Source organism: Falco cherrug, chromosome 1 (assembly GCF_023634085.1).
Source record: "Falco cherrug isolate bFalChe1 chromosome 1, bFalChe1.pri, whole genome shotgun sequence".
Classification (NCBI taxonomy): domain Eukaryota; kingdom Metazoa; phylum Chordata; class Aves; order Falconiformes; family Falconidae; genus Falco; species Falco cherrug.
This window is the reverse complement of record NC_073697.1, coordinates 115,906,426-115,933,283: the sequence shown is the minus strand read 5'-3', so window position 1 is coordinate 115,933,283 and position 26,858 is coordinate 115,906,426. Positions and strand designations below refer to the sequence as shown.

General features: G+C 47.8%; 1 protein-coding gene across 1 annotated transcript; it reads right to left on the bottom strand.

Moving 5' to 3' along the window:
• Positions 1-1,664: 1,664 nt before the first annotated feature.
• Positions 1,665-26,089, bottom strand: METRNL (meteorin like, glial cell differentiation regulator). Its single transcript, XM_055700579.1, has 4 exons — positions 25,797-26,089; positions 19,766-20,154; positions 3,367-3,426; positions 1,665-2,632 (listed from the first exon to the last, which is right to left on the bottom strand). The coding sequence occupies exons 1-4, from the start codon at positions 25,907-25,909 to the stop codon at positions 2,316-2,318; spliced, it is 879 nt and encodes a 292-aa protein (XP_055556554.1). The 5' UTR covers positions 25,910-26,089; the 3' UTR covers positions 1,665-2,315.
• Between the last annotated feature and the right edge of the window lie 769 nt (positions 26,090-26,858).

Sequence of the window (26,858 nt, the reverse complement as noted above, 5' to 3'; positions counted from 1 at the left end):
GCCCTGCTCCTCCTCGGGTAGGCAAACAAGACACCGGAGTAAAGAAAGGCACCAATTCACTGCTTGGCTCCAAGTGTGGTTCAAAGGGCATTTAAAAAAAAAAAAAAAAGTCTACAAACAATTTAAACTGCCATAAAAAAATCAAACTGCAGCCAAAGCTGGAAGTCCAGGGCCAAAGCCTCCCTGACTGTTTTGCTAGCACCGTCCTCATGAACACTGGCTGAACACTTAATTCGGCCTCTTCCCCTCGCTCCCGCAGCCTCTCATAGGAAGAGGAGAGTGGGCAGGTTGGAGACAATTCCAGGAACATGTTGTTCTCTCCTCCTCATCCTGCCAGCAGCCACTCTGCGCTGGAAAAGGCTCATGAAACACAACAGGAGAGGAGAGGTTAGGTACAGGGCTTCTGAAACGCCCCCTCAGATGGACTCGGGAGTTATCTTGGTGCTAAATCACAGAAGCGTTTTTAAAAACCAACAGAAAGCTGGGCTGAGACCCCGGGAAGTGGAAGCGATGCTGCAGGAGAGGGGTTGGGACCTCTACCTGTCCTGGCCCATCGATCTTAAAACTCAAAAGCAGCGTGGGTGGAACCTCGAACCCCACAGACCAGGGTGCTGGGTTTGTGCTTTGCTTCCAGGAGGCTGGAAGGCAGCCAGGGTGAAGGCAGCAGATAGGTGGGTGCTAAATGGGGTTTAGGGTCTTTGCAGAAGTAGTCGGTCTCTCAGAGCCTCTTAGGATCATCTTAACACAGCTAAAAGAAACTCTGCTTCTCCAGCAGGTCCACGGAACAGATCTTGCTGAGAGAAGTCTACAGAAATACTTTCAGAAGGATTTTGGTCCCACTTCACACCAATATTTTGGTACAACCTTGTGGGTTTTACCCTCAGTAAGTCTCGTGGAACATCTCTGTCCCACCCATCTCAGACCTTCCTGCATCCACCTGAGAAGACCATCCTCCCAGTCGCTCCAGACGCCCTCTCTGAGCCTCAGAAACAACAGTTACACAAAAGGGATATGACGGATGAGGCAAAGAGAGTCACTAAGTGGAAACTTTTTATTTAAAGAACTTCTTGTCCTAAAATAAAAGTTGGAGCAGTAGAAGGCGCTGAAGAATGAACATGGGCAAGAGGTTAAAAATCCTTGTGAAGGTACCATTAAAGTGATGCGTTGCTGGTTACAGGGAACGACGGGATTGAACAAGGGGGGAGAGCTCCTGTACCTTCCATGGGACGCTGTCTGCAAAAGTGCCCCCCCCTTGATTAAAGTGCTTATTTTTCACAAGGTGGCCTGGTCACATCCCCCAGGACTCACAGGCAGGCACAAATGTCCGCCTTGTGCCGAGCTACCAGCCAGCACAATTAAAAGCTTCAAGCTGAACACGAAGGGGCAGCCTGCTCTTTGGAGCTGTTCCCAAAATAACCCCATAGGCATCAGAGAGAAGAACACTTAGAGCCTTGCCTGGACACGTGTCTACAAATCTCCAAAAATAGCTACCGCTTCCCCTTTGAAAAACACTGCGGTTCCCGATGCCTCACAGGAACTGTTTCTGCTCAGAGAAGCCACAAAATAAGTGAGGAGCAGCCCAGAACTCATCTATGAGCACATCTGGACTAGCTGAGATCAGCCTTATGGAGAAGAAAAAACCCCAAGATTTTAAACAGCATGTGTCAAATCCAGGGACCTTTATTTCTCTGGAATGGAAAGAATTTACCAGCCTGGACAAAAAATTGCAGGCAGTGACTGTACATTCTTTCAAATAAAATAAAAAAAAAAAAAAAAAAAGCACACACACACACAAGAGTTTGGCTCCATAAATTTCTGTCATAAGAAACAACTTTGAATTGTACACCAAGCTTTTTACAAAGCATCAATGTTAAGATGTTTTACCATGCTCTATCACATTCTCGGCCATTTATACAGAATACGCCATACCAAATGCTACATCAGCTTAAGACATTTTTAAAAATTAGTATTAAAAAGATACAAAGGCATGTTGGCTTTCATTTGGGTTTTTTATTAAGACATGAGAGTTTTCTTTGTTTTCCTAAGGAAGTCACTAAAAAAATATAATAACTTAATTCATAAGGACAAGATTGGTTAAAAACCCAGCCTTGCTCACTTGGCAGCCTTCTGAGCTCGTACCTCTGTTGCTTCCATTAGTCTAACAGCGCCGCAGGCTGCAGACGTGTCCTGCGGGGTCTCAGCCTGTGCTCCAGATCTGTCCATGCTCTCAGTTAACATTTTTGTTCAGTTTTCACCGCAGCCAGGAAATATTCCCGGCCAAACGCTAAAAGCAATCTTCAGCCAGACAGGGGATTTCAATCTGGGCCAATTTCACATGGGTTCAGCCCTTTGTCTTTTGCCTCTTTGTACATCCTTTGGAAGTCTTTAAAACGAGGGGCACAGCCTAACCTGGCCTCCCCAAAGTGCATGCGTCCCGTGAAAAGGAAGTCTCCATCTCCTGGTTTCACCCCACACTCCAGCAGGGTCTTTATTTGTCCTCGCCAGTTCCCACTCTCCCCAGTGAGCTGAAAGACTTTGCTCTTCTGCCTGTACAGTTTGTTGACACCGACGTGAATGATGGATTCTTGCTCTTCTGCCTCGTTCGTTACATCTTGAATGGAGCCTCTGATCACTGGGAACAGAAAAAGGACGTAAGGACGAATTACCCCAAACCCCTCTGAAGAACCAGGTCCCAACTCAGCCCCCTGCAGCCAGGCAGTTCAGGGGGCACCGGTGTCACTACACCAGCCCCAGTTTTGGCCCTTTGTTATTTTCAGAGTTAACTTTATGTATCAGTAACCTCCCGTATGTACTTGCGTTTTTTACAGTTTATATTTGTAACCTGTCCAGCAAAGGACACCCATGTATTAAATTTAAACACAAAAATAATTACATCAGAAAAACAGCATCAATCATGATGAAGAGTTCTAATGAGAATGTTATGAACGTGCTTCATGTTCCTTGACAATGTACTTTCTGTTCTTCTGCCATTACAGATACCAACTAATATCAATTTCCCCTTTAAAAGGGGAAGCATGGAGAATTATTGAAACTTTTGGTCTTTCATCAACTGTCCATTTTAGGGCAGCAAGTGAAGATCCCTCCTAGATGCATGCAAGTCTTTGGACTTGTGGTTGCTGGGTCATTCTCTGTCCACCCTGGGGAAGTGCCCGCTGGGCACAGGGGTTTGGTCCTTCACACCGTGTCCTCCTCCCCCAGTCACACACACAGCCCCTTCAGGCTACATCTACTGCTGGTGGAAGTTGCCAAGTGTAAGTAGTGTCCATCGGTGTTGTGTTTATGGATGTCACATTCAAGCGAGCTACCGGGGGGAGAAGGGACGGGGGAAGCAAAGCAACAACTCACCAAAATCACTAGTGCAGACAGCCAAGAGGACCTCTGTGTCACTGCATGGTCGGCAGGGAGCTGGAGAGAAAGGGTCAGAATTAGCGAAGGACCAGACAAGAGTAAATAAACACAGCAGTATCAGAATTAACCAAACGCACGCGTACGCATGGTCCAAAGACCTGTCAGGCATCAATAAGGCTACCAGACGTGGAGGCTAACCTAGTCCCCACGAGATGTTTGTACTGAAGGAGGAATATGGATCTCTTTAACACTCCTGCTGGGATATATTATCTAGCACACACCCCACACACTCGCTGCGCTTACGCAAAATATATTTTGATACTGGGTGCATTTGCAGAGTGCTCTGCTGTAAATTCAAAGCTCTCTAAGGCTTTGAAGATCATGTGCCTTTTCAACTCTGATGGCAAAGCTTCTTTCTTACAATTTCTATCAAGTGTTGTCGGGCTATTTCACAGCCATTTAGTCTATCACCACATCAAAGATCCAGGAGGTTACAGAGTGGGAGAGGCAAAGAGGGGAGGAAAAAAAACCCAGCGCATGTGTTTGAGGGCGTCAAGGCAAAGCGGAAAGTGGAGCTGGTATCTGTTAGAGCTCAAGCAGCACAAAGACCATTTCCTGTACTGCTGGAAACGTTTGGGTATCTGCACTAATCTAATCAATGCAAGAATGTGGCTCCTCTTTGTACTCAGCCAGCTATTTCTGAGGAGAAGGTATTGTAGTTGCCGTACAGATGTTTCTATAATACCCTGTTGAGCTCAGGAATTTGCTTACTGTCAGGGTCTGCCCTGCCCAGCGATGCTATGCCTGTCCACTGGCAGCTGAGGATCAGAGCCCGCATCCTTCACTCGATGCCATCTGGAAGCGGCTCTTTCACATCAGTCAGAAAAAACGAGAACCCATCAGGTGTGCTGCGCTGCCTGGACTCACGCAGAGGCTACAGCAGAGCAGGGCTCACGCCAGAGACACGGCGAAGCATTGGAGCTACAGCATCCTCACCACACAGCCCACGACCAAACCCCAAGCTGAAGCTACTCCACTCCTCCCCACCCCAAAACATTTAGTTTTTGAACCTCAACATCTGAAAACACTTGGTTACCAGATTCCCAAATAGTCACACCCTTCCTCTCACCCCCACCCGCTGCCCGGAGAAGTTTATCCATTGCACCAAGAAGTAGATTTAAACTAAACAACGCGTAGCTCGTGCCTCCAGTGTGCAGCTATTAGCCTTCCTCCGTCAGAGAGCACAAGCCATTCTTTAACATAAGACATGGCAAATCTCTTATTTTTTCCAAGGTCCCAGAAAGGCAGTGATCCAGAAAGGAGGATTATTGAACCAAATCCACCAGATTTGCTCCAGTCAGATGATTAATACACAGTGTAACACGCTGTTTAATAGGATTAAAGAGAATGTAAAATGCACATTTCTGGGTAGGGATGTTTGAAGGAATCATTCAAGAAGGTTAAAAAGCTCCAAAAGAAGACACAAGGAACAGGCAAAATAGTTTTGTTAAAGCATCTGGAATAGTCGGGCATTTCTCTTTAGGCGAGTCTGAATGCCTCCAGGGCCCTCAGAAAGGAGTCAGCCTCTACTGCCCTTCTTCCCCCCACGTACCATTTCAGCTCTCTTTTTTGGGGAAAGTTTGGAAACTGTTTAATGTCATGAGAAACACAGAGCCAGCCAAAGCTTGGACGTAACTGGAGTACTATAATAAATTCAGTCTAAGGATATTTTAATTTTTAGACTCAAGAGATTTTGATTAGTGGCTAGACCAAACATCCAAGTTTCATCTGACAAAATTACAATAGTCACGTAACATCCTACAACGGAGTCATTTCATTCATGGCACCTACCACACTCCCGCAGGGCAGGTGCCCCTCTGCCCCAGCCCCTCTCTGCCCACATCAGCACCTGAGTCAGATCAACCGAACGGGGGGAACCTGCAAACCTGCGTGAATGCTACAGCATCTTCACGGGGACAGCAGCTCTACAGTGCAGCACAGCTAATGGGCAGCCTCAAAATCCACAGCTGGATTTCAGACACTGGATTTCAGATATTTTGCTCTGCAAAAATCTAATAATAAAAAGGCATCTCAGCCTCTTCAAGTCTGAGTGAAAACAGTCTTGGTTTAGACCAGACATCTCTGTAGTTCATCCAACCCCATCAGAAAATTGAAATAAACCAAAATGACTAAGCCATTTTTGCTCTTGAAAGGAGTGCAACACAAGCAGCAGCATTAAAGATGAAAAACAAAATACTTTAAAAGTGGTTCCTTCCATTTAAATACACTGACACTATAATAAATCAAATGAACAAATCTCCATGTATACACGGAATGAAATAAATTTAATTGTGGACTCTTGGCAAAATCCTGCATCCTTTTTAAACTCAAAAGGAAATTAAAAGCGCTCAGCATTGCTCACACTAGATCATTACTTAAAGCCTACTTCAGATCCATGCTGACTCACAGCAGTTTGGTGGCATGCAAGCTTATTTAACAACCATTTACCACCACCCATCCCTGCAATACCAGACATATGAAGAACAGAAATCCTCTTCTGTGGAACAACTCCCACATCTGCATTCACAGAGTATCAAATACATCTTGCAAGTGGCAAAAACAAGGTATGCCAGCACAGATGGAAAGCGAGTCGTGAAGGATTACTGCCGAGGTAAATGGACCATTACAAAGCAAATAACATTCGCTCGCTACAACCAAAGCTTCATTCCTATACCGTCTCATAAAAGAAAAGAAATCCTTAGGAGGAGGCAATGCCTACACTTTCTTTTGAGCCAGAGCCATTGAGGAATGTGTGTGTTTATGCCGCACGTTAGTGATTTTAGCTGCCCAGCGCTCATTCCCTGCGGGAGTGGGCGGCAGGTGTTCTCCTCCGGACACCTCAGGCTAAAATGTGAAGCATCCTTCTAACTAAAAAAAGAAAACCAAAGCAAGCACTTCACTCAGGCACAGCAGGTGAAGATGTTCATTTTCTGGGCCCAGCTACTAAACAAGCTGGCTGTGTTTGCCGGCCGCCCGGCTCCCTGGGGATGTCTCGAGGGCTGCCCAGGTTCTTGCTTCCAAAAGCAAGTCTATGAACTTGCATCAACAACAATATCAACGTCAGCTGCTCTAATTCCTTTAAACTCGATAAGCCAAAGAGCCTTAATTCACACAGCAGCAGGGGAAGGGTGAAAAAAAAAAAAAAAAAAAAAAGGAGAAAAAAGCAACGTTTTATTGAAGCCCTCTAAAGCCCAGATGCCTATAACTCAACTCCACCGCCGGTGGCATAAAGCCTGCATTGTGCATGTCGGCTGCCGACTCTCCTGGGAATGCCTTTGATGGATTTTGACAGTATCCTGACCTGAAGTAACCTGAGGCAGCCCTCTCCCTCCACCCCCCCAGCCCAGTGCCTCCCAAGGCCTCTCTATTCACCTCCCCGCAGAGGGAGATGTAATTACATCATTCCTCACAAGCCAGCAGTCATGTCCCAGCTGCTTTGAGCGATTTGCCCTCTGAACCTGATGTTACCGAGGAGGACGTGGGGATACTAACAATAGACTGCACTTGTTGGCCAACAGCTTTGTCAAACACGTTGCTGGTCCTCTCCGCGGGGAGGCAGAAATGCTCAGGGAGAGAGGGACGTGCCCCAAGGAGGTGCCATGAGCTCCAGAAGGTCCCCAGCCCAGCCAGCACCAGGGAGTGAGCTGTCTGGTGAGGATCCCCTCCTGCACTGGAGATGGATCTCAGCGCACCTTCAGTGCCGCGATGGATGGTGAGTCTCTCCTGCCTCCAGTAGGTGCGGGCAGGTGTTGCCACCCTTTCTCAGCACTCACACTCCTCCAGTCCTTCCTCCTTTGGTCTGAGACTTTTGCACACAACCCTTCTATCCTCTGAAAATAGGAGACGGGAGACATCTGAAGAGCCACCACCACGGTTTAGGATGGTGGCTCTCGGCAGGATGCATCCAAAGGGAGACGTGCTGCCTCCAGCTGCGGGTGGCACAGAAACCACCTGAATGGGCCTGACCTTCTTCTGAAATATTTGTGTTTCAACAGCCACCTGTGGGTCCCACTGACCTTCCCTTACCCCAAAACCAGCCTCCAACCTATATGTAAGAAGTCTCTTCTGGCTGCCCCAAATCTTCTCAACCCACTCCACCACCTCACAGCTATCACAAAGACCAGATGAAGCAGGCTGCAGGTCTCTACCCACTGTTGGTCCCAAAGTTCCTCTTGCTGAGCCCACAAGACCTTCCCCGTCCACCCCACAGCTCGGGGCAGGCTCTGCTGAGCACACATCGCTGCTCCGGCAGCACGCACAGGAAAAGAAACACCCTTTAAGCAGAAGTGAAAACGTTTAACACAAAGTAATTGCAGAAAACCGCTTTACCGAGGAATACCCTTTGGTTTTATTAAGAAGCTTGTATACGCGTGCAGTGCGGTAGAGGTGTGGATGGCGGGGGAGGGAAACATCGAGCTGGTTGATCTACTCTTCCAGTTTCCGTGGCACACATCACCCACACGTCAGTATTTCTGAATAAGCCTTTGAAGAGCAATCAGACCTTTTAAGTATCAAAAGCTCCCGAGGAGGCCCAGGCAGGGTTGGAGCATTATTTTCTGTTAGTTCTAGGTTTAAATCTTTTGATTAAAACCAGTAGCCTTTCCTCTTGCACGTTCAGCAGAAGACATTCAAACGGGTCTTGCTGCAGCCCAGGTTGGTTTAAGCTAAGCCCGTACTGCAGCACCTCAGGCTGGACCAGTGTAGGGGCCCCAGCAGAGCATCCCCCAGATGAAAGCTCTCAGCCTGACATCAACATCAGTTCATATGGAACAAAAAAACCACCCACACCCTTCAAATTCTTGCTGGCAGCTCTGTAATTGCAACTGTACTGGAAAGGGCATCATAGGATGAGTGTCCTTCCTGGAAACAGGGAGTACAGACTTCCGAGAGCAGGTTATAAAAATAGATGCGGTTTCTCCAATGACTGTGCATTTCTCAGTCATTTTTCTGAATCCTAAGCAGAAATGACTACTTCTCAACTGATGATGGTATCGGTGATTTAGCTGGGAGACAAGAGGTTGAGGGCTAACATCCTATGAGCAAGAAAAAAAAATAATCTTGCCCTGATCTTGCTTTGACTAATTAAAAAGTAGAATTGTTGTAATTACTTCTTCCTGAGTTTGCCTAGGCTTCCTCTCTGAAGAGGCAATGCTTCTGCCATGGAACAAACCTCTCACAGCTCAAGTCCCAAACAAAAAGACCTGCTGCTTCGCCATGGAGGCAACAACCACCCTGGTTTACCAGGCTCTGACTAGTCATCTCCTTTCTAGATACATCTTCAACTTTCCTCACCCCCTCAGAAAGCTCTTCCTGAGCACGCCAAAATAACATTCAACCTCAAAACACTCACAACCCCCACACCAAAACACCATCTAAACTACATCAATGCATCTGCACGCCAGCACATCTCAAGTGTAAAATGCACACGCTAGCTGGGAGCTCAGGCCAGCAGCGCTGCATCCAGCACACCTGCATTTAACTCTGCAGCCACGCAGAGAGGGAAAACGTGGCCAGATGACACAGAGCATCTCCACAGCTGGGCTAGAAGTTATGACACCCAGTCACAACACACAGAGGAGCTCTCTCATCACTCTTTTGTTTTACAAGGTTTTCCTGTCTTTGGATGGGATAGAGTTACAAGGTTTTCTGCAAGCACTGCACTTTTTCCAGTATGTAGGAAAACACCAAGTCAGGGAACAAACACAAGCGCTGGACTGGTGCTGCTCCCAGCCACTTGGTGCAATAAGCCTTGGACACAGGATCCAAAGGGATTGTGCTGCTTCGATGAATAGGTTAGTGCTACGAGTAACATACTGAGAGAGTTTCTGAAGGCAGAAGAATTCATCCCCATATTTGCTAGAAAGTTAATCTGAGCCCCTGTGCTGAGCAGAAAAGGCAGCTCAGAACACAGATCATGAGCAAAGACACAAAACTCAAAGACTCCCTTCATCTGTAGCCAAAACACAGCCAAGATTTGGTACAGGGCAAGATGGTGATTCAGCAGCTGGACCAAAACCATGATGTTGCAATGGAGATTCTCCTCTGACTTCTTTACATAAAGCAGGGATACTTGTGATTTTACCTCCTCAGAAAAAGACGTGTCACCTCCAGTTCCTTGCCTTAGCTCGTTTCTAACATTCAGTTCAACTCGCACATATGCACAAGTTTCCAGAAGTAATTTGGAAAATACAGACACTGGCCAAGAACAATTTAAACCTGCAAATAAGTTTAATGAGATGCAGACTCTCATATGCTGTGGCATGGGTCGTGCCAAGAGAGTTGAGCTAATACCACTTCCTTCCTGCAAAGAAAGAATAAAAAAAGCATATTGTAAACCTCACCATTAGAGATGTGATGACCTTTGTGTTCTGAGAAATGTTAAGACAAGAAACCACGAACCAGAAATGTATCTTTTCACAGAAATGTCTTCCAAGAGGGTATTAAAGTCCTTCAGAACCAAAGAATACTATTTATGTAAACAGGACGAGAAAGAGATTTGGTACTAGGCAAGCTCCATTTGCAACAGCTTTCAAAATGAAACTTGGCTCAGCAGCTACAGAGCACGTAAGGATCCTCTGGGATTGCAGAGTCAATGCCTTTTTGCTGTTCCAAGATGCAGCACCCATTCTAACAAATGAGCTGAAAGGTCAGCTTGAAACACAAACAGCCATTTGTTTGAAAACTAAAAAAAAAAAAAAAAAGGAATAAAAAAAAAACCCCACAGAGCAGTTTTTATTCAAGCAGTATTAAACACTGTTAAACTCTATATCCAGGCCAATGCACGAGTTGCATCAATCCAGGAGAAATTATGAGAAGCGTCGTATCTTTCAGACACTTCTTTCTGTCCCACCTCCTCTGGGCTGTCAATTGCTCCTCGGGAAAAAATAATGCCTGTCCCAAACACCATCTCCCTCCCTTCCCTGACCCCCCCTGCTGTATGCGGCCAAGGGGCGCAGTTCAGCCTCCATCACTCCCCAACCCTCTGCACCCTCAGACCGCGGGGCAGTGCTCGGGGCACGGGGCTGGGCTCGGGGCTCCCACACTGCCGTGGCAAACCCTGGCGCTGGGGTGCACGGTGACGTAATGGTAACAGGATGGGTGCCAGCTCCCAGCCCAGCTCCTACACTTACCCGTTGCATCACCAGCGCTATAAAAGTCCTCAGTTACAATCAAGTCTGCAATTTATCGTGTCCAAAAAGCCCTCCCCAGCAGATCAGATTTTCAGTTAGATTCCTTCTGTCTGAACTGCAGCCGAAGAGAGATGAGCCCAGCAAACAAGAAGCATCTCTGGAACTGCACTAGCCCACATTTCCGTGCGAGCAGCATTTGCCATCACCTGCCATTCCTTTGCTTTCTCCCTCCCCTTCCTAACTGCAATTAAAGAGAAAAGCGGGCCGCAAGGTAACTGCCAGGGATTCCTCCTGCTGTATACGCACAAGACACCAATATAAACCCATTAAAAATATATAGCTATTTGTTTATCTCACAGAAAATACCTCCCTCCTTCCTCAAACCTACCGCTGTTGCCCAAGGGAGATTAGGAACGAGGAGCACTGGGCAGGTGCGATGATGGCCAAGTTGCTGGGAGGCAGAGGTGTCCCCGGACGGATGAGGGGCTCCCCCAATCTGACCCTGCAGCTGGGGCAGGACCTCTCTCCTGGCTGCCCCACCAGAGCAGCTGCAGCATCACACCTCCACGCTGCCCAGCCACCACCCGGCAGCACAGGACCAAAACAAATATTTCTACTGACTCAAAACCCACAAAGATTTATAGCTTGGCTCATCCCCTCCTAAAATATCTTTTTTCTTCTAAAGAAAATGTCATTCCAAAGCCTTGTAAAAGCACGCACTGATCAGCTCTAGGAAAACATGAAGTTATAAAGAAAGTTTTGATGTCTTGTTTGGTTTTGCCCCTGACAGCTAACGAAACACTCAGCTGACATATCATACAGTGCTTGCAAGGCAGAAAATGAAAAAGTCAGGTGGTTTTTCCTCCTGTGCCCTGGGGAAGCTGCGCAGCCGGGCGTGCAGCCCTGGTGCCACAGCCCCCCCTGCTTCCTTGCCAAGGCCGTAGGGAAGGTGGGAGCCAGCACCCACCACCAGGCTGGAAACCCACCAGGAGCACAACACAGAGCCTTCCCTCCCGCCTGCCACCCTCCTCCTCGGCTGGTCCATCAATGCCTCCCGTGGAGCAGGGCAATAGAATTAAGTAACAAGTGGCTGGTTAAAGTTAAACCCTAAGAGTGGAGTAATGACAGATCAAAGATTAAGTGAGCCTTAAAAAAAAAAAGGGGGGGGGGGGCCGCGAAGAAAAAAAAGAAAAAAGGTAGCATATGTGCACTCACATCCACACAGGTCCTTCTTCAAGAAGAAATCAAATTCTTTTTGTATGTGGGAGAGCTTTGAAGGAACAAGGCCACTTTTCATTTTAAAACCATGTTTATTTGATCAGCCTGTTCTTGAGGAGGACTGTGGAAGGGCTAAATCCCATGCAGTCAGATCCTCAATGCCATAACATTGCCCAGTTAACCCAAGAAAAAGTTACTTAAGGTTTTCCATTTGTAACAGGAAAAGCTTTAAGATACATACACCCTTTCTTACCTAGCAACACACATTTATTTGTCATATTAAGGTCATTCACCTGGTTCTACATAAGCTTGGACTTTTCCTTTTTTTTTTTTTCCCCCTTAAATTTCTCACATCCACTTACACATAGATGAAGCTGGTGTAAAGCTACTAATAGCTCTGGTGGGGTAGAGGTGCATTCTCTATGAACAGGAATTATTCGGCAGGGGGGTTAAGGCAGTGGAAAGACAGGCCAGGCTCCACGTGCATCTCCCAGCACTAAGGATCCCTACAGATCTCCCAGCAGCAGGGCTTCGCTCCAGAACAGACACGGGCAAACACCAGAGTTAATACCTGTTGCAGGATCGATGGCCAAACCCCACACAGGGGTCAGAGCAGTGCAAAAAGATACCCAAGGAGATGCCCACACAACCCATACCAAAAAACATCCTTCCACAAATTCCAACTAGCAGCAGAAGCTAATGCTGGATCCGAGCTGTGCATCACACGGTGGCAGCTTTTCTGACCCAGAATTAAGCCTCCCAAGGTCAGATTTCACGTATCACAGCTTTGGATCCAGGGGTAACTTCCAAGTAGCTGTGCAATATTACATATTCCCTGGCTTCTCCAGCAGATTAAGGCCAAAGAGATTCTCTGTTGTGCAAATCAAGGCCCTAACACAGGAAAAATTTGGCCCATGTTTCAGTAAGTTCCTTATTCCTTCGGGAAGGTGGGGGGTGGGAAGAGGAATGCGATTCCCCCACCCTCCCATCCCTTCTTTAACTACAGCCTCTGGAATTAGCAACCTAAACAGTTTTGCAGAGCAAGCACAGAGCATTATTAAGGACTGCCAAGCAACTCGGCTGGATTGCAGCTCTGTTTGGGGACGAGCTGCCGCGGTACACAGAGGTCAGCGCAGAGCAGAGCCCCAGCTGCCCGGACAATACACCTGACTGCTTATTGGTTTTGACTGCCCACTGAGTTGGGAAATAAACTAACGGCATTTGTGGCCAGTCTAGCAAAAATAAGCTATTTTCTTACCCCCTCTCCCCTGCAGCTGTGTATTTATCATTGCAGCTCCATTGTCACCTCCCTTGCCCACCGCAAAACCAACTACTGTCCTGGCAACATCAAAGGACAAGCAGGGCCAGAGGAGACTGCTGTCAAACTCATTTTCTTCGGGGAAGGAGAGATTAAATTAGGGCGTCCCTCCAATTTTGGTTTGGGTTTGGGGTTTTTTTTAGGTGAAGACTTCTCAATTCAACATGTTTCACCTTACTCGGGCTCAGATCCCCGAAAGATCACCCTTGCTCAATTTAAGAACACTAAGAGCCTGTGCACGCCCCGAGCATCAGGACTGCACTTTGGAATCATTTCACACACGGGAAGAAACTCAAAAACTTTGCTCTCAAACTCTCACTCCCCATCAATCACCCATTGCAAATCTGACCACTCCAGGCACGTGAATAATTAGAGCAGGTTTCTAGCTCCCCAAAACGAACACCACTCCAGGCTCTGTTACACAGCAGCCAGCCTGATCAATTCAGATGTTGACCCATGACACCCAGTTCAGTGATGTGCCCTCAAAAACCACCTTAAGATGCGTTTGTTCAAATACATACCAAGTTACTTGTATCTAGTTTTGTGTGATCGTTTACTATGGGGAAAAGATGTGAAAGTGCCTATGGAAGACCTCCCTGCAAGGAAGGTGAGCACACAAAAAACTACTCAGAAAACAACATATCCTAAAGCAGCAGCGTCAAAATGGTCCTTTATAAGGCCAATAACTGATGTGCATTTGGAACAACAGCATTAAAGGTTGTTTTCTGGTGGTTTTCTCTTAAAACTTGCTGCTGACCTTTTAGAGAGTGAAAAAGTATACCGAACAGCAGCAAAGCTTCAGCTGCAGCAGTGAGCCTCCCTCACGGGGCACCCAGACAACGTGTACTCGGACTTACAGAGCAGACCCCTCGACTTTGCCACTTGCTGTGCATTTCGCCAGCAGGCCCTGATGGCAGAAGTGCGATACCAGTTCTGAGCAAATCAAACCAGATCACACTTGCTTTTTTTCCCCTAACACAGCTTAAGCCTAAGAGGTATGAGGCTTTTATCCTGTGCAAAAAGCGGGAGGAAGGACTACAAAGCAAGCCATTTTCCTGATCTCATGGGGTGTTTTGGGATACAGACCCCTGCCAGCCTGCGGCACACAGCTGTGCTCTCCCCCAACCACGCAGCGGGGTGCCAGCATCTCGGATGGGCACAACGACTCAAGCAGAACCTGCACTAAGCATAAAAGTCATGGGGACTTTCAGTTTAAGTGTTCCAAGTGCCTCCTTCCATCACCTCTTCTGCCAACGGCAGCGATGAGATGAGTGCTGCGGGGACTGACCCCCATCTCCACATCGCAAAGCCCTTGGCCGAGGGCGGACATGCCAGCCATAGCCTCCTGCCCTCCGGCCTCTGGGACACAAAGCAAGAATGCTTCCACTCCAACAAGACATGAAAAATACACCAGCATATCCCCTGCTCCAGCATATTCAGTCTCCAAGAAAGAAAAAGAAAATAAATTGTATGTTTGGGAGCAACCAGAGGAAAGCTTGAGATCAGGAGCCTACGAGCTGCAATGACACCTGGCAGAATACCTGCAGGTATGGCAGATTAGTGCCCCACCTCTGCCAAACCCAAACTGCATTAAAGATCAAAAGTTAAGAGGGGTGCTTCAAAAAGCCATTATGTTAGTAGAAACACCGGCATAGCCCAAATACTTATGAGCTCTCTTAATTTCCAAGCTCTTTTTCTCAGGCCAATGAATTAACAGCATACAGGAAATAGCTGAACACTGTTCTTAATTAGTTAACTAGTTTTATCCAGTTTTGCCTTGTTTTTCAGACACCCACTTGAGTGCCGTACCTCCTATCTATTAATATTCTCAGCCAGGTACCCAGCATTAATAAAGAAAACGTATAAAAGAACCTGCACTAACTTGGTAGATGCCATCAAGATAAAGGGACATTTGTGTTAAAGTTTGACTTCTTTACTACACAAAAGCGGGTGGGTAATGAAAGGGCTTTCAATTTACCTTCTGAGCTCTAACAACCACATTACAGGCATCCCTATGAATGAATGTGCAATGGGAAAAGCAAACTACCCAGCTTACATAAAGCACGATCCAGAGCTCTGATGCGACACTCTTGAAACAGTCTTTAGGTAACACAATAAAGGTCATTTGGCGGGAGGGGGGAAGAGGATAGAAGTTCCTCTCCAAAACGTTGGGTCGAACCCACAGATTCTTGTTTCAAACTAGTTGAGCAGAAGCTGAAGAACTTCAAAATCAAATGACTCTCAAGGGCCTTTCACACTTTTCCTAGGAATTTAACCCAAGCAGCTTGCTGCGGTGCAAGGCAGACCTAGGCCAGGAACACACTCCACTAGAGCCAAGAAGCTCATGTGGATCATCACCTTCAGACAACTTCTTAGAAACTATATGGCCAAAACCCACTTTTGCCAAAATCTCCACCTATTTGACAGCACAGGCAGTACAGCCGATACCCAGGGTGCTTTCTTTCAGCACAAGCAGAAAAGATATTTTCTTCCAGCACAAGCAGAAAAGATTAGAATCAACAGAATTCAACAACTTAAACAAGTTCTGCTGCTTCCCAAATGGCCTTGGGCCAAAATGTCACAGTGCCTCAGTTCTTCAGCTGGGCAAACACCACACCAAGGCTTCAGAGCCCTACTGCAAGCCTGAGCTGAAGGTAATGGACCATCAGTGTGGATGGGAACTGTGTAGGGGTCCAGCCCAAAACCTAATCTGAAATCAAAAGCACTGTCACCCATCACTTTGGGTACCAAGAGGAGAACACACCCATCAAGATGTCTGGATTGTCAAGGTGACCCTTCTTAGGGACTACTCAGATAAGATGGTGACAAGCACTTGCGGCATGCTTGCCTTTGCTCCCCTTCCCAGCTTAAGAAACTACAAACCTCCAGAAACGTGGTTTTTTGCTTGTCACTATCACAGTAAAAACCTTCCCATACAAATTTCAGCAATCTGAATGAAACCTATCAGTATGCTACCAATACTTCCTACAGTTAGGGAAGTCTTAAGAGAATGCGATAAGGCAGACTCGGAGCCAAGAAAAGGGTTAAACCCCCAAAATCTGGAAAACTGAAAAGACTGCAGTGTGCCATTCAATCTTCCCAAAGGGAAAGGCCAATTCAGAACCTGTGTGTTTTCTACTGAATTATTTGCTAGACTCTGATTAAGTGGGAAAGAATGACTGTAAACTAATAAAACTTGAGGTTTTCTAATTAAACCACAGGCACCCTGCCAAGCATTGTTGATTTGTTGATGCACCCTGCAATGTCAGGACTCTGAGGACACAACAGGTCATTAAAGTATTAAACAGATGACTTACACTCTTTAATCAGAGCTGGGATGCCAGGTCAGGATGAGAGAGTAAACTCAAGGGTAGAGTACAATAATTATCACCAGGAAACAAACACCATTTAGGGAAAGTGAAGAGAAGTTGTTAGCGAGCAGTTATTGCACAAGGAAAGGGCTGGATTGCTGAGCCCCACACCTGGGTCTTTAATGATAGTCATCTCCCCCACTCCGCAGCGGTAAGAAAGCATCGCAATATTTGTGCTTGTCAGATGAAGCGTTGGGCACGAAGCGAGACCAGGAAGTTCACGCTTCCTCTGCCCAGCTCTGCCAGCACATCTCTGCCCCCTGCGCAGCAGCAGCTCACAGCTTTGTCACCTCTTCACGGCACTGCCCACTCGGCTGAACTCCGTCAAACTGCAACCAAGATTGAGCAAGCTCGTTTTTCCAGTGTGCAACAGCCAAAAAACGCCATAAGCCACGTTCGTAACCAAGGGACAGAAGTGTGGTTGGAGAGAAATGCAGAACCTTAAATCCATTTTTCAGCTCCTTTAAGGTCAGCACTTGCCTCCGGCCTGAGCCTCCTCTCGGAGGCAGAAGTCACCAGTGAGTTCAGTCAATGGGTTGTAAACTTCCCCTCCAAATAAACAGCTCAGTAAAGGGCATTTCTTTGGAGGTTTCACAGCAAAACTAGAAGCAGCTCCAGAAGAAAGGAGGTCCACGAACTGCAGAGAGCCCCAAATATATTGCTCTATAGAAGCCTCACAAGGCAGCTACTTGGCAGTTTCCCCAGACATATAGATATTTATAGGAGAATAAAAGTGCTCATCTGACTGAGTAGTGGAAAGAGTCATGTATGGCATTTTCATCATGTTTTCACCCCCCGACGCCCCTCCCCAGAGTCTGAGGATCCAAAAAAAGGCAAGAGAAATAATTTAAAATACAATAGAGATTCCTAGTTTGCCCTGAAGGCTCTGCTGATGAACTATTAAAAAGCTGCTTCTGTCCAAACAAGACACTGGGAGCTTGAGGCTGATAGCCTACCACATTGTTTCAGAAGACAGCACTGAAATTCAACCAGTGTCTGTTACAGCTGAAAATACAGCAGTCACAGAAAAAGTGATTTAATATGCCTATCAAAGAGGAAGGCTGTAATTGGATTCAGTCCTCAGTTTGACTTCTGAAAGTCTCTGAAAAAAACTCCCATCAGCTTTAAAAATCTCCAAGATTTTATGTGGAACGAAGAGCACTTAGTTCTAAAAACACAGCAGTTTGTGCTGGCTTGTGATGTTAAAGTATGCTAGCAGTGAGTCCTCTTGATTTTAGAAAAGCTCAGGAGAAACCATATCTGTGTGCAAACTGAAAGCAGCAGCGATAAGCAGTATTTCTTGCATATTGCTTTACTATTTGCAAAAGCAATTTCAACTTTATTTGTGGAGGGGGGGGAAGTATAGGAGTTTTCTTGGTAAGTTTAAGTGACTTATCACTAGCCTGCCTGTGCCTCCATCCTCACAGCTTGTCAAAGAAAGAAGCACTGAATCTGGGAACATTCTCAAAATAACTGATTAAACAATGTATTTAATGTTTTCTGCAATGGAATTTTACTACATAGCTAACATTCTGCACAGCATGTTCATCTTTGCAGAAACGATCTTACTGGGAGAACAGCTCTGCAGCAGGCACTCTTTTTGCAGCAAAATGCAGAAGCAGAGAAGTCTGCTTAAAACGCAGAACCCTCGATACTAAGCTACAAGCTGCACACACGGGAAGAGTAAAGAAGGCAACGTAAATATTTGAATATTTGTGTTTATAGGTTTTTTGTTTTAATGGCAAACACGCCATCTATCAGCTAGCGGGGTCACTGCATTAGCCCTCAGCCAGCTACCACCTCGCTGAGCTCAGAACTGTTCATCTCAGCCCAACTAAGATCTGTACTGAAGAAAAAAAAAAAAAGCCACATCTGAATTGGTCTGCCGACATCTAAACGCTAGCAGGGCGGCGAGTATGCACAAATATACGAACGTATAAATCCACAGTCCTGTTGTGGAAGGCAGCCAGGGGTGGGGAGAGGCTGGGACTCAAGTTCTGCAACCGCTTATCCCAAAAAAGGACAAGGGATGCAATGCCCAGATGATACAGCAGTTTAATTAGCCACACCACTGCTTATCAAGTAGCATCTCAGGCAAAGCATATGGCATGACTGCTGCAGAACCTACACAGCCTGCGCCCCGCGCCAGAGGCTGGCTTTACACCGGCTTTTACCCTGCGCCATCTCAAGGGTGCGGTGAGGGCTCTTCACCCTGCTGCAGGGCTGCCTGCGCTCTTCCACTTCAAAGGAGAAATCTGGTTGTCACCATGGCCTCCCCACTTCAAATACCTGAACCTTGAAACCTCCCTAGTCATCTGGGACAAACTACCCTGGATCTGCTATTCCTCAGGTTGTTCTGGAAATCTCCCTTGGTTTGGGGGATAAAAGCTAGAGGCAATTCTGCAGGGACGAGATGCCCAAACCAGATACCGCCTATCTAAAGAGAATTACCCCTTCCCCCGTCATCCTTTACAAATGCTAGTTTTTCTTCTTCTCAAACTAATTGATTTGCACAATTAGGTTACACCTAGAGCTATTGTTCCCAAATGGTATTTAGCTGACTATTTAGAACCAGACTTTACAGGCTTGTAAACTCTTTCAGTTTGTCCACTCCCCCTTCCTACAAGGTCTTCCTTGGTGTAAAACTCCTCCCTACAAAACTTGCTTTTCATAATGGTTGAGAGAGAAGACAACACCGCCACTGTGAAAGTATTGTCATGGTGCTGAAGAGCTCTGCCATGGCACAGTAATGCTCGAGGGAGTGTAATAAGCAGAGCTGAGGAAGGAACACACCATTTTCCTTGTTTAAAAAAAAAAGGAATAATTAGGTCAGCAAGTAGCAGTAGTTGCAGAGGGGAAAAAGAAACCCACGAAAAAGGAGTTCCTCCTTGTTTAAATGTTTATTATTCAAAACATGCAGCGGGGTCTTAAAAACTGAGTTAAAAAGTAGTTAGAAAACTGTTACAGCAAGGCTCAGAAGCCCAGTTCACACTGGAGTTCACTGCAGGGTAAAGCCAGCTCCTGTGATTCACCCCATGCCTGCAAGAGGAGAATCGTCCACAATGTAGCCCTTAACAAATCATCTGGAATTCAGCCTATGCTACCAGCTTCCAAAAAACAACAACAACAACAAAAAAGAAAACAGAAAAAAAAAACTTCTTCCGCAATAGCCTGTTTATAAAACATGTCCTTAAAAGCACATGAAATTCAGACCCAACCACTTTCCCATTCGCTCATTCTGCCATCTGTTATGCATCCAATACAGTACGTGAAAATATGACCAATATCCCAGAACTCACCAGAAACTGTGTGCAAATCCGATGCTATCCCCTTGCTCATCAGTTCGTACTGGAAGCCTGTAATCTTCCTGCTAATGTCCTGCTGAGGAGTGGCCTCAACAAACAGCCCCCCCTGATCATAGCTGAAGCAATACACTTTACTGGGGCTGCGATCTCCATCTCGGACCAAGAGTTTCAGTTCTCCAGTTTTTTCCAAATAAATATTTGCTCCTGCAGAGTCCTTGAAGGGCTTTATGCAAACAGTCAAATGTTTGTAAGAGGCAGGTGAAGTATTGGGTCGCAGGTTGACTATGAGTGCTCCCGTGGGATACATCCACTCTATTGACCCTTCAGAACAGCGGAGGTAGACCTGTTCAACATCCTTCTTGTGAGACTCGTGAGTTAAGCCGCTGGGGGAAGAAAGAAAGAGAAAGTTAGAGAAATGACAGAGCTAGTAACGTGACTGTCATAACCTCAAACCTTCAAAGACCCACATCAACAAATGCAGGAAACCTAAGGCAGTATTGAGTATTAGCCCATCCAGTTCAACGGTGGTCAGAAGTGCTTGTCTCTTAATATGATGTGACAATTTCAAATCATCTCCCGAAAGAAAAAGTCAAACCACTAGCAATTGACTTTAAAATTAAATAAGATATAAGCACATGATCAAAAGCAATTAAATTACTACAGCCTCGGTTACTGCCCATCACCTGAGCTGTAGCAAATGACTTGGCACATACAGAGTAAAACACGTACGCTTGAACTCCCTTCCTGGTGGCTTAAACCAGCACGTTCTCCAGCTTCACAGATCAGACTCCACCTTTTTCAGAGTACTTTGTTCCCCTTCCAAGTCTATATTCCCAATGGATCTGAAACTGGGAGGGATGCCAAGCTCGCCCTGTGACCTGGAGCAAAGGGATGCTCTGGATGCTACCAATACCCCCTGCCCAGCTGGGCAGCCCTGATCTCCAAACTGGGAGGTACAGAGAGGAGAGAAGACAGTACACTCCCCAGTCACAGCTGGGGAAGCACTGAACTATGCTGCTTTCTTTGCTATGTACCTGTTCCCCCACTTCTCCCCAGTATGAGGTTTAAGCTTGACTTAGCACTTTACTGCCCAGCTCCAATGGGCTACAAGCATTCACACAGCCATGGGTGTTCAGCAAAAAAGAGAGCCCGTGGCCAGTTACTATTGCTAGGGCACAGGGTCACCGTCAGTCCTGTCCCCTTACCAAGCACAAAATTTACCCAAAAATTAACACCCCAACAGCCACTTTGAGAGGCAGTGATCAGAGATGGGAAAGGGGATCCCAGGGCCAACTGCTGGTGAAAGGAGAGCAAACTGCCATGCTAAAGCAGGATGACTAGTAAATCCCTGTGACTTGCTTGCCCACGTCCTAAACTGAGGACAGCTTTAAACAGCTCTTGCTGCCTGTCACTGATGCTGGACCAGCCCCACAAGTTCTTTACCCAGAGTGACTCAAAGCACTAATATTACCTGTGTGCTGTAGGCACTCCAGTTAAAAGAAAAAGTTGTGGGAAGCCTGGTTTATTGGTTGCAATATTTGGGCCATTAGGCAAAAATCCTCTGGTCTCAGTCCCTGTCCTGTCACAAACCTATTATGCATGTATGAGCAAATCACTTCACCACCAAGCTTGTTCCTCCTCCTACGCTTTGCGTACCTAGCTCCCAAACATAAGCATCTTTTACTCTATGCCTGTAGAGCACCACCCAAAAATGAGACCCTTCAACGCAGCTCGTGGGTCTGCTTTACCACACTGTAGAGAAGCTGCACAACATTCCCACTTGCAGGCAGATGAACCAAGACAGGGAGAAAATAACAGAAAACGATTAAGTGATTCGTCTGAGGTTACACAGGAAATCTGTGGCAAAAAACATATTTTAGTGTAGTACAATGACATGAAGTTCTGGTTTCTCAACAGAAACCTCCAAATACACAGCTACCCACCCTAAAGCTATATTCAGGTGCTGAACAGGGTCTAAATTCAAGTCAGCATTAGAAAGTAACAAGAAGCCATGTGCAAAAGAAGGGGGGAGGGGGAAACCCCAAACATATGGTTTGCATTTACTGTTGACGTGACTCATTATTGTGAGTGTCAGTGTGACCCACTTGATAGAGGTTACATGAGGAAGCTCAGAAAAAAAAAAGTCATATTTAATAACAATAGTGCCTCCAAACATGTGCTTTTGAATAATCTTGAAAGCCACATCAAGAACACAGATGAGGAGAAGAGAGGGACAAGTTTTTGACCTTTAGTCTCTTGTTCTCAAACTCAGTAGTACTTAACACATCCAGGAAACTTAACTTGCAATGGGATATTTTAAGTTGACTGTAAATCCACATCTGGCCCACAAAATCAGTTTTCACCACAGCATGCACATGATGCCACTCAACAGAAAACACAGAAGTCTGTTTATGTGCAAGCAGTGAATAAGTAACATTAAAGAGTGTAAAGCTTATCCCTCAGCTAAGGGGCAAAAACCTACCCTCAACACATCACTTGTTCCTATTCAAGACATCAAAACAAGCTGCAGAGGTTTCGCAGGACTTACACTGGCAAATTCCACCCTGGATCCTGAGTGCTTAAACAGAGGGAAGACACCAGGGGCAAAACTCTGAACTCATGCAGTGAAACTGCTGTTGCAAGTGATCACCACAACACCGAGGCAGTGAATTTCTGCCAGAGAAAAAAGCCTTAACATTCATTTTGTTCAAACGTTTATGCTGTTCAAACAAAAAACAGGGTGGACTCTGAAATTATCTTCTGAAAGCCAATTATATCCCACAGGCAAGAGTGATGCCATTAGACAGATACATCAAGCACAAGTACCTGTACACATTAAGCCTTATAATAAAGGATGACTCAAAAGTTAAGCAGATTTCAAAATACATGCTCACATTACTTAACAGCAACCACCTTCATCCAGTAAAACCTGTCACTTTGCTTTCTGTCAAAATGACATGTCACCGCATTGAGAGATTGTTTAGTTCTCACTAGCCAGTCATCAGACACACCACGTCTGTAAAATAATGGAGGTCCAGAAGCCTTTTGTGTTTTTTTTCCCTCAAGCTCATTTGAGTTTTGGTTTTGTTTTTTTAAGTATACGGCAAGAAGATAGGGCAGCTGTTTCATAGTTACAGTGACGGAGGAGCCATCCATCCTCCCTTTCAAATCTGTGCTGTTTATTGGGACTACTTTACAACAAGTACTACTTCCTCATACCAGTCCATGAGGACATCCTGAATCACTGCGTTTGTCTCCTCACTCTTCTCCCTTTCTGGTTTCAGCCATCCCCCTATGCCTGCCCTGAAAGATCCATTACGGTATCACTGCAGTAAGCTTTTATGCTGCAACGTGCAACAGGTGTTATTTAAAGAAAAAGGGAGTGGGAGGAATATTCACGCTATCTACTTTAGCTGTTCACTTTATTCTATTACAGGTGCTCTGAAGAGCCCTGGAAGTACCCCATGTCCTCCCAGCACCCCTCAGCCAAGACAGGGAACTTCTGCTCCTAACTTGGAGTTCTTAATTAAAGATGACAAACTTTAGAGAGCATCGAGACTTCCCCATAGCATCCACTGGTACAGAGGACAAGATCAATGGACATAAGCAGCCACATCAGAGCTGAATTCTCGCTCCTACAGCCTACAGCCAAAACCAGCAGACTAGCATATTCTCAGCATGTCACTGAGGCACTTTTGCCCAAAGCATCAAGGTCATTGCAGCACGAAGCCCGAAGTTACAGCAAGACTAATAACCAAACACACATCAGAGTGAATTTTCTGCTTTCTTATGGACAAAGCATTCCTGGAAGCTCTTTGCCAAGCTATTTATTAAGATGCTGCTATGGACTACTGAGTATACTTAAATTGCAGGTGTCAAGCTGTGCATTGCATCAGATTTCCCTGGAAGCATGAAGGGTATCTACAGGAACCCTACTGAAGCTCTTCACCCTACTGAGGGATATAAGCTTGTCACTTCTCTACAAGCTAATGAAAAGAAAAAAGTCATACCCAAAATATTCTTCCTCTAAGATTGTTGCATTTTAATATGGACATGTAGATAAAGGTGAGAAAATATCTTCAGGTTTACTGTAGGAGATGACTGGACTCTCAAATCTGCCAGCACAAGACAACCTAGAACTTCATTGTGGGAAGAAAGACTATTTGGCAGCTAAGTTCATAGGTTTTTACAAATAGTTAGTTAGGGTAAAAAACATCACATGACTTCAAAACCTTATATTCCATATTCCACATACAATATCCTTTCTGACCCATACAGCTATTAGTATCCACACTGCAATATTTAATTAGATGGTGTTTACTGGTACATCAAATTACTTTTCTTTCCTTCTTAACTGCTAGTCTTTTAGGACAAAGCAGATGATATTTAACAGCCTTAGGACTGTCAGCATTTTTGCCGACAACTGTTTGCTACCAGTAAGGCCACAGTCAGCCTGGATTACTTCATCTCCTCTCAAGCCTCCTGTCCACCTGGACTCTGGGAGTCGCACACAGCGAAGGCACCTAAGCTGAGCAGTGTGCGCAAGAAGGCATCTCTTCCTTCCCTGTGCCCCTGACAGCATCATCACAAAGCTCACCAGAGCAACAACAGGCAAGAGAGTCCAAGCTTGCATCACCAGTTCACCCCAAACTCAGTTACAGGAAATGATATTTCACTTCCCCCCCACCCCACCCTCCCAAGCATCACCCCCTTAGTGCATACTCAAGGCACTGCTTATTCCAGCCCTGCTCAGGTGACATGGGTGGTCACTGCTTGCTCTAACAGGACAAAAATAAGAGCCAAACAGGATGGAATTACTGGGGTTTGTCAGTCATGTTTTAAAAAGCATGTTACCATACCATGCAGTAAGGTCCATGCAGCCTGCAGCTTGGATGCTGAGGGATGAAAGCAGGTACAGCTTTGGGGGCTGGGGGTGTTGATAAAGCAAAATGATGTAATTAGGAGTTTGCCACAAAACTCATACGTTTGGTCCCTATCAGGCAGACTCTCCTTCAAGGGGATTCACTGCAATTAACTACGCATCAATAGCCAAGAAAGTTCAGAAAAAAGTAAATCCCAAGCATCTGCGTGTTTCAGACAGTAACAGCTAAGAAATTATGATGTTGAGAGTCAGTCCAGCTGTTTCCCCACCCTGAATTCTCCCTCCTCCAAAATACCCTACTGACAGAAGCTGGCCAACGTTTTATTTTAAAGAACATCAGACCTGAGCTGAACGTTAGAGTCAAAACGTTTTACTCTGCAGGTTCACAAAGCCTGACACAGCAACGCTTGCTCGCGAGCAGTCGCTTTTTTAAAACGACGAGCAGCCAGCGGAGGAGGTCACAGACCCAACCACACACGTTAAACTTATTATAAGCAATTAAAGGGAAGATAATTTGGGAGATAAACACTTGAGAAGTGGAGAGGTTTCACAACCGGTGCAATTACAATAAATCAGGAGCGAGGGCGCCGGGCCAGCCCCTACCCCCGGGGCTCATCGCCACCACCTCAGGGGTGCCCGGGGAGGGCGGGAGGGCGCCCCGCAGGTGCATCGTACCCGCAGCGCATCCACCCGGGCCGCGGCGGCGGGAGAGGCCGGGGGCGGCCCCGCGGCTGCCCCGAGCCTGCCCGGTCCGACGGGCGGTTCGCGCCGGGAACGGGGCGCCGGGGGCCGCGGGGAAGACAGTCGCAGGGAGAAACTTCTCCGCGGCGGACACGGCACCGCCCTCCTCCTCCTCCTTCTCCCCAGCCCACCGACCGCGCTGCCGGGCAGGGGGAGCCGGACCCGCCCTGGCCCCTCCATCCCTCGCCGCCCCGGGGCCGCTGCCCCGCGGTGAGCCCGCCGAGAGGGGCCGGCTCCGCCGGGAGTGAGGCAGAGCCCCCCGCCCTGTGCCGTCCCGCAGCCGGAGGGCTCGCCCTTTTGTTTTCGGCACCAACTTCTTCCCCCGACGGGACGGGGGTGGGTGGGGGCGGCGGTGGCATCTCCCGCTCCCCCCCGCCCCAGCCCGGTGGGGTCTCTCCTCACCTCCCCTTCCAGTTGCACAGGTCGCTGGAGTACTGAGCCGCGGCACCGCCGCCCAGCAGCAGCCGCAGCCCCAGGAGCAGCGGCAGGAGCCCGGCGGCCGGGGCGCTCCGCATGGTCCCCCCACGCCGCGACCCCCCGGCCCGGTGCGAACGCGGTGCAGGCGGCGCGGAGCGATGCGCGCAGCGCCCGGGGCTCGCTACATGGCGGGCGGCGCGGCTACCCCATGCCCGGCTGCGCGCTGCGCCGCTCCGGCTCGGCTCTGCAGCTCGCACCGGCTGGCTGCGGCTCCCAGCTGAGGGGCGGGAGCGGCCCGGCCTCCCCGAGCCGCCCGCGGGGACCGGCTCCTCCCCGTCCCCCGCCCTCCCCCGCCGGGCCGGCACTTGCTGCGCCAGCAAAACGCGGCGCCGGATCGGGGACCGCCGCTGCCCAGCGGGCACGGCACGGCACGGCCCACTGCTGCCTGCCCGGGCCCTGGCAGGTGGCCCGGGGCCTCAGCCCCCTGCCCTGCCGGCTCCCGCCTCGGGCTGGCCCCGGGCTTGCCGGGGGGCGCAGGGAAGGACGATGCCCCCCGAGCGCGGGGGAGGAAAGGTTTTGTCTGGCCGGGAAAGGCGCTGGGGGTGCCCGCGGTGCCCTGCCACCCGTCCCCGGGCGAAGTGGGTGCCCGCGGTGCCCTGCCACCAGTCCCCAAGCCAAGTGGGTGCCAGCGGTGCCCTGCCACCGGTCCCCAGGCCAGTTGGGTGCCAGCGGTGCCCTGCCACCGGTCCCCGGGCCAAGTGGGTGCCAGCGGTGCCCTGCCACTGGTCCCCAGGCCAGCTGGGTGCCAGCAGTGCCCTGCCACCGGTCCCGGAGCCAAGTGGGTGCCAGCGGTGCCCTGCCACCACTCTCCAGGCCAGTTGGGTGCCAGCAGTGCCCTGCCACCGGTCCCCAGGCTAGTTGGGTGCCAGCAGTGCCCTGCCACCGGTCCCCGGGCCAGGTGGGTGCCAGCAGCACAGCTCACTGCAGCAGGTTACTCTGCCACAGCCGAATCTCCACCTGGGCGTGGTTCCTGAATGGATGGAGATT

Excerpts from the sequence above, each read along its gene's own strand:
- METRNL (XM_055700579.1), bottom strand. The coding sequence starts at position 25,909 with ATGCGGAGCGCCCCGGCCGCCGGGCTCCTGCCGCTGCTCCTGGGGCTG. Across the intron at positions 20,155-25,796 it reads CTGTGCAACTGGAAGGGGAG|CGGCTTAACTCACGAGTCTC; the intron begins GTGAGGAGAGAC and ends TTCTTCCCCCAG. Across the intron at positions 3,427-19,765 it reads GGATTTGCACACAGTTTCTG|CTCCCTGCCGACCATGCAGT; the intron begins GTGAGTTCTGGG and ends CTTTCTCTCCAG.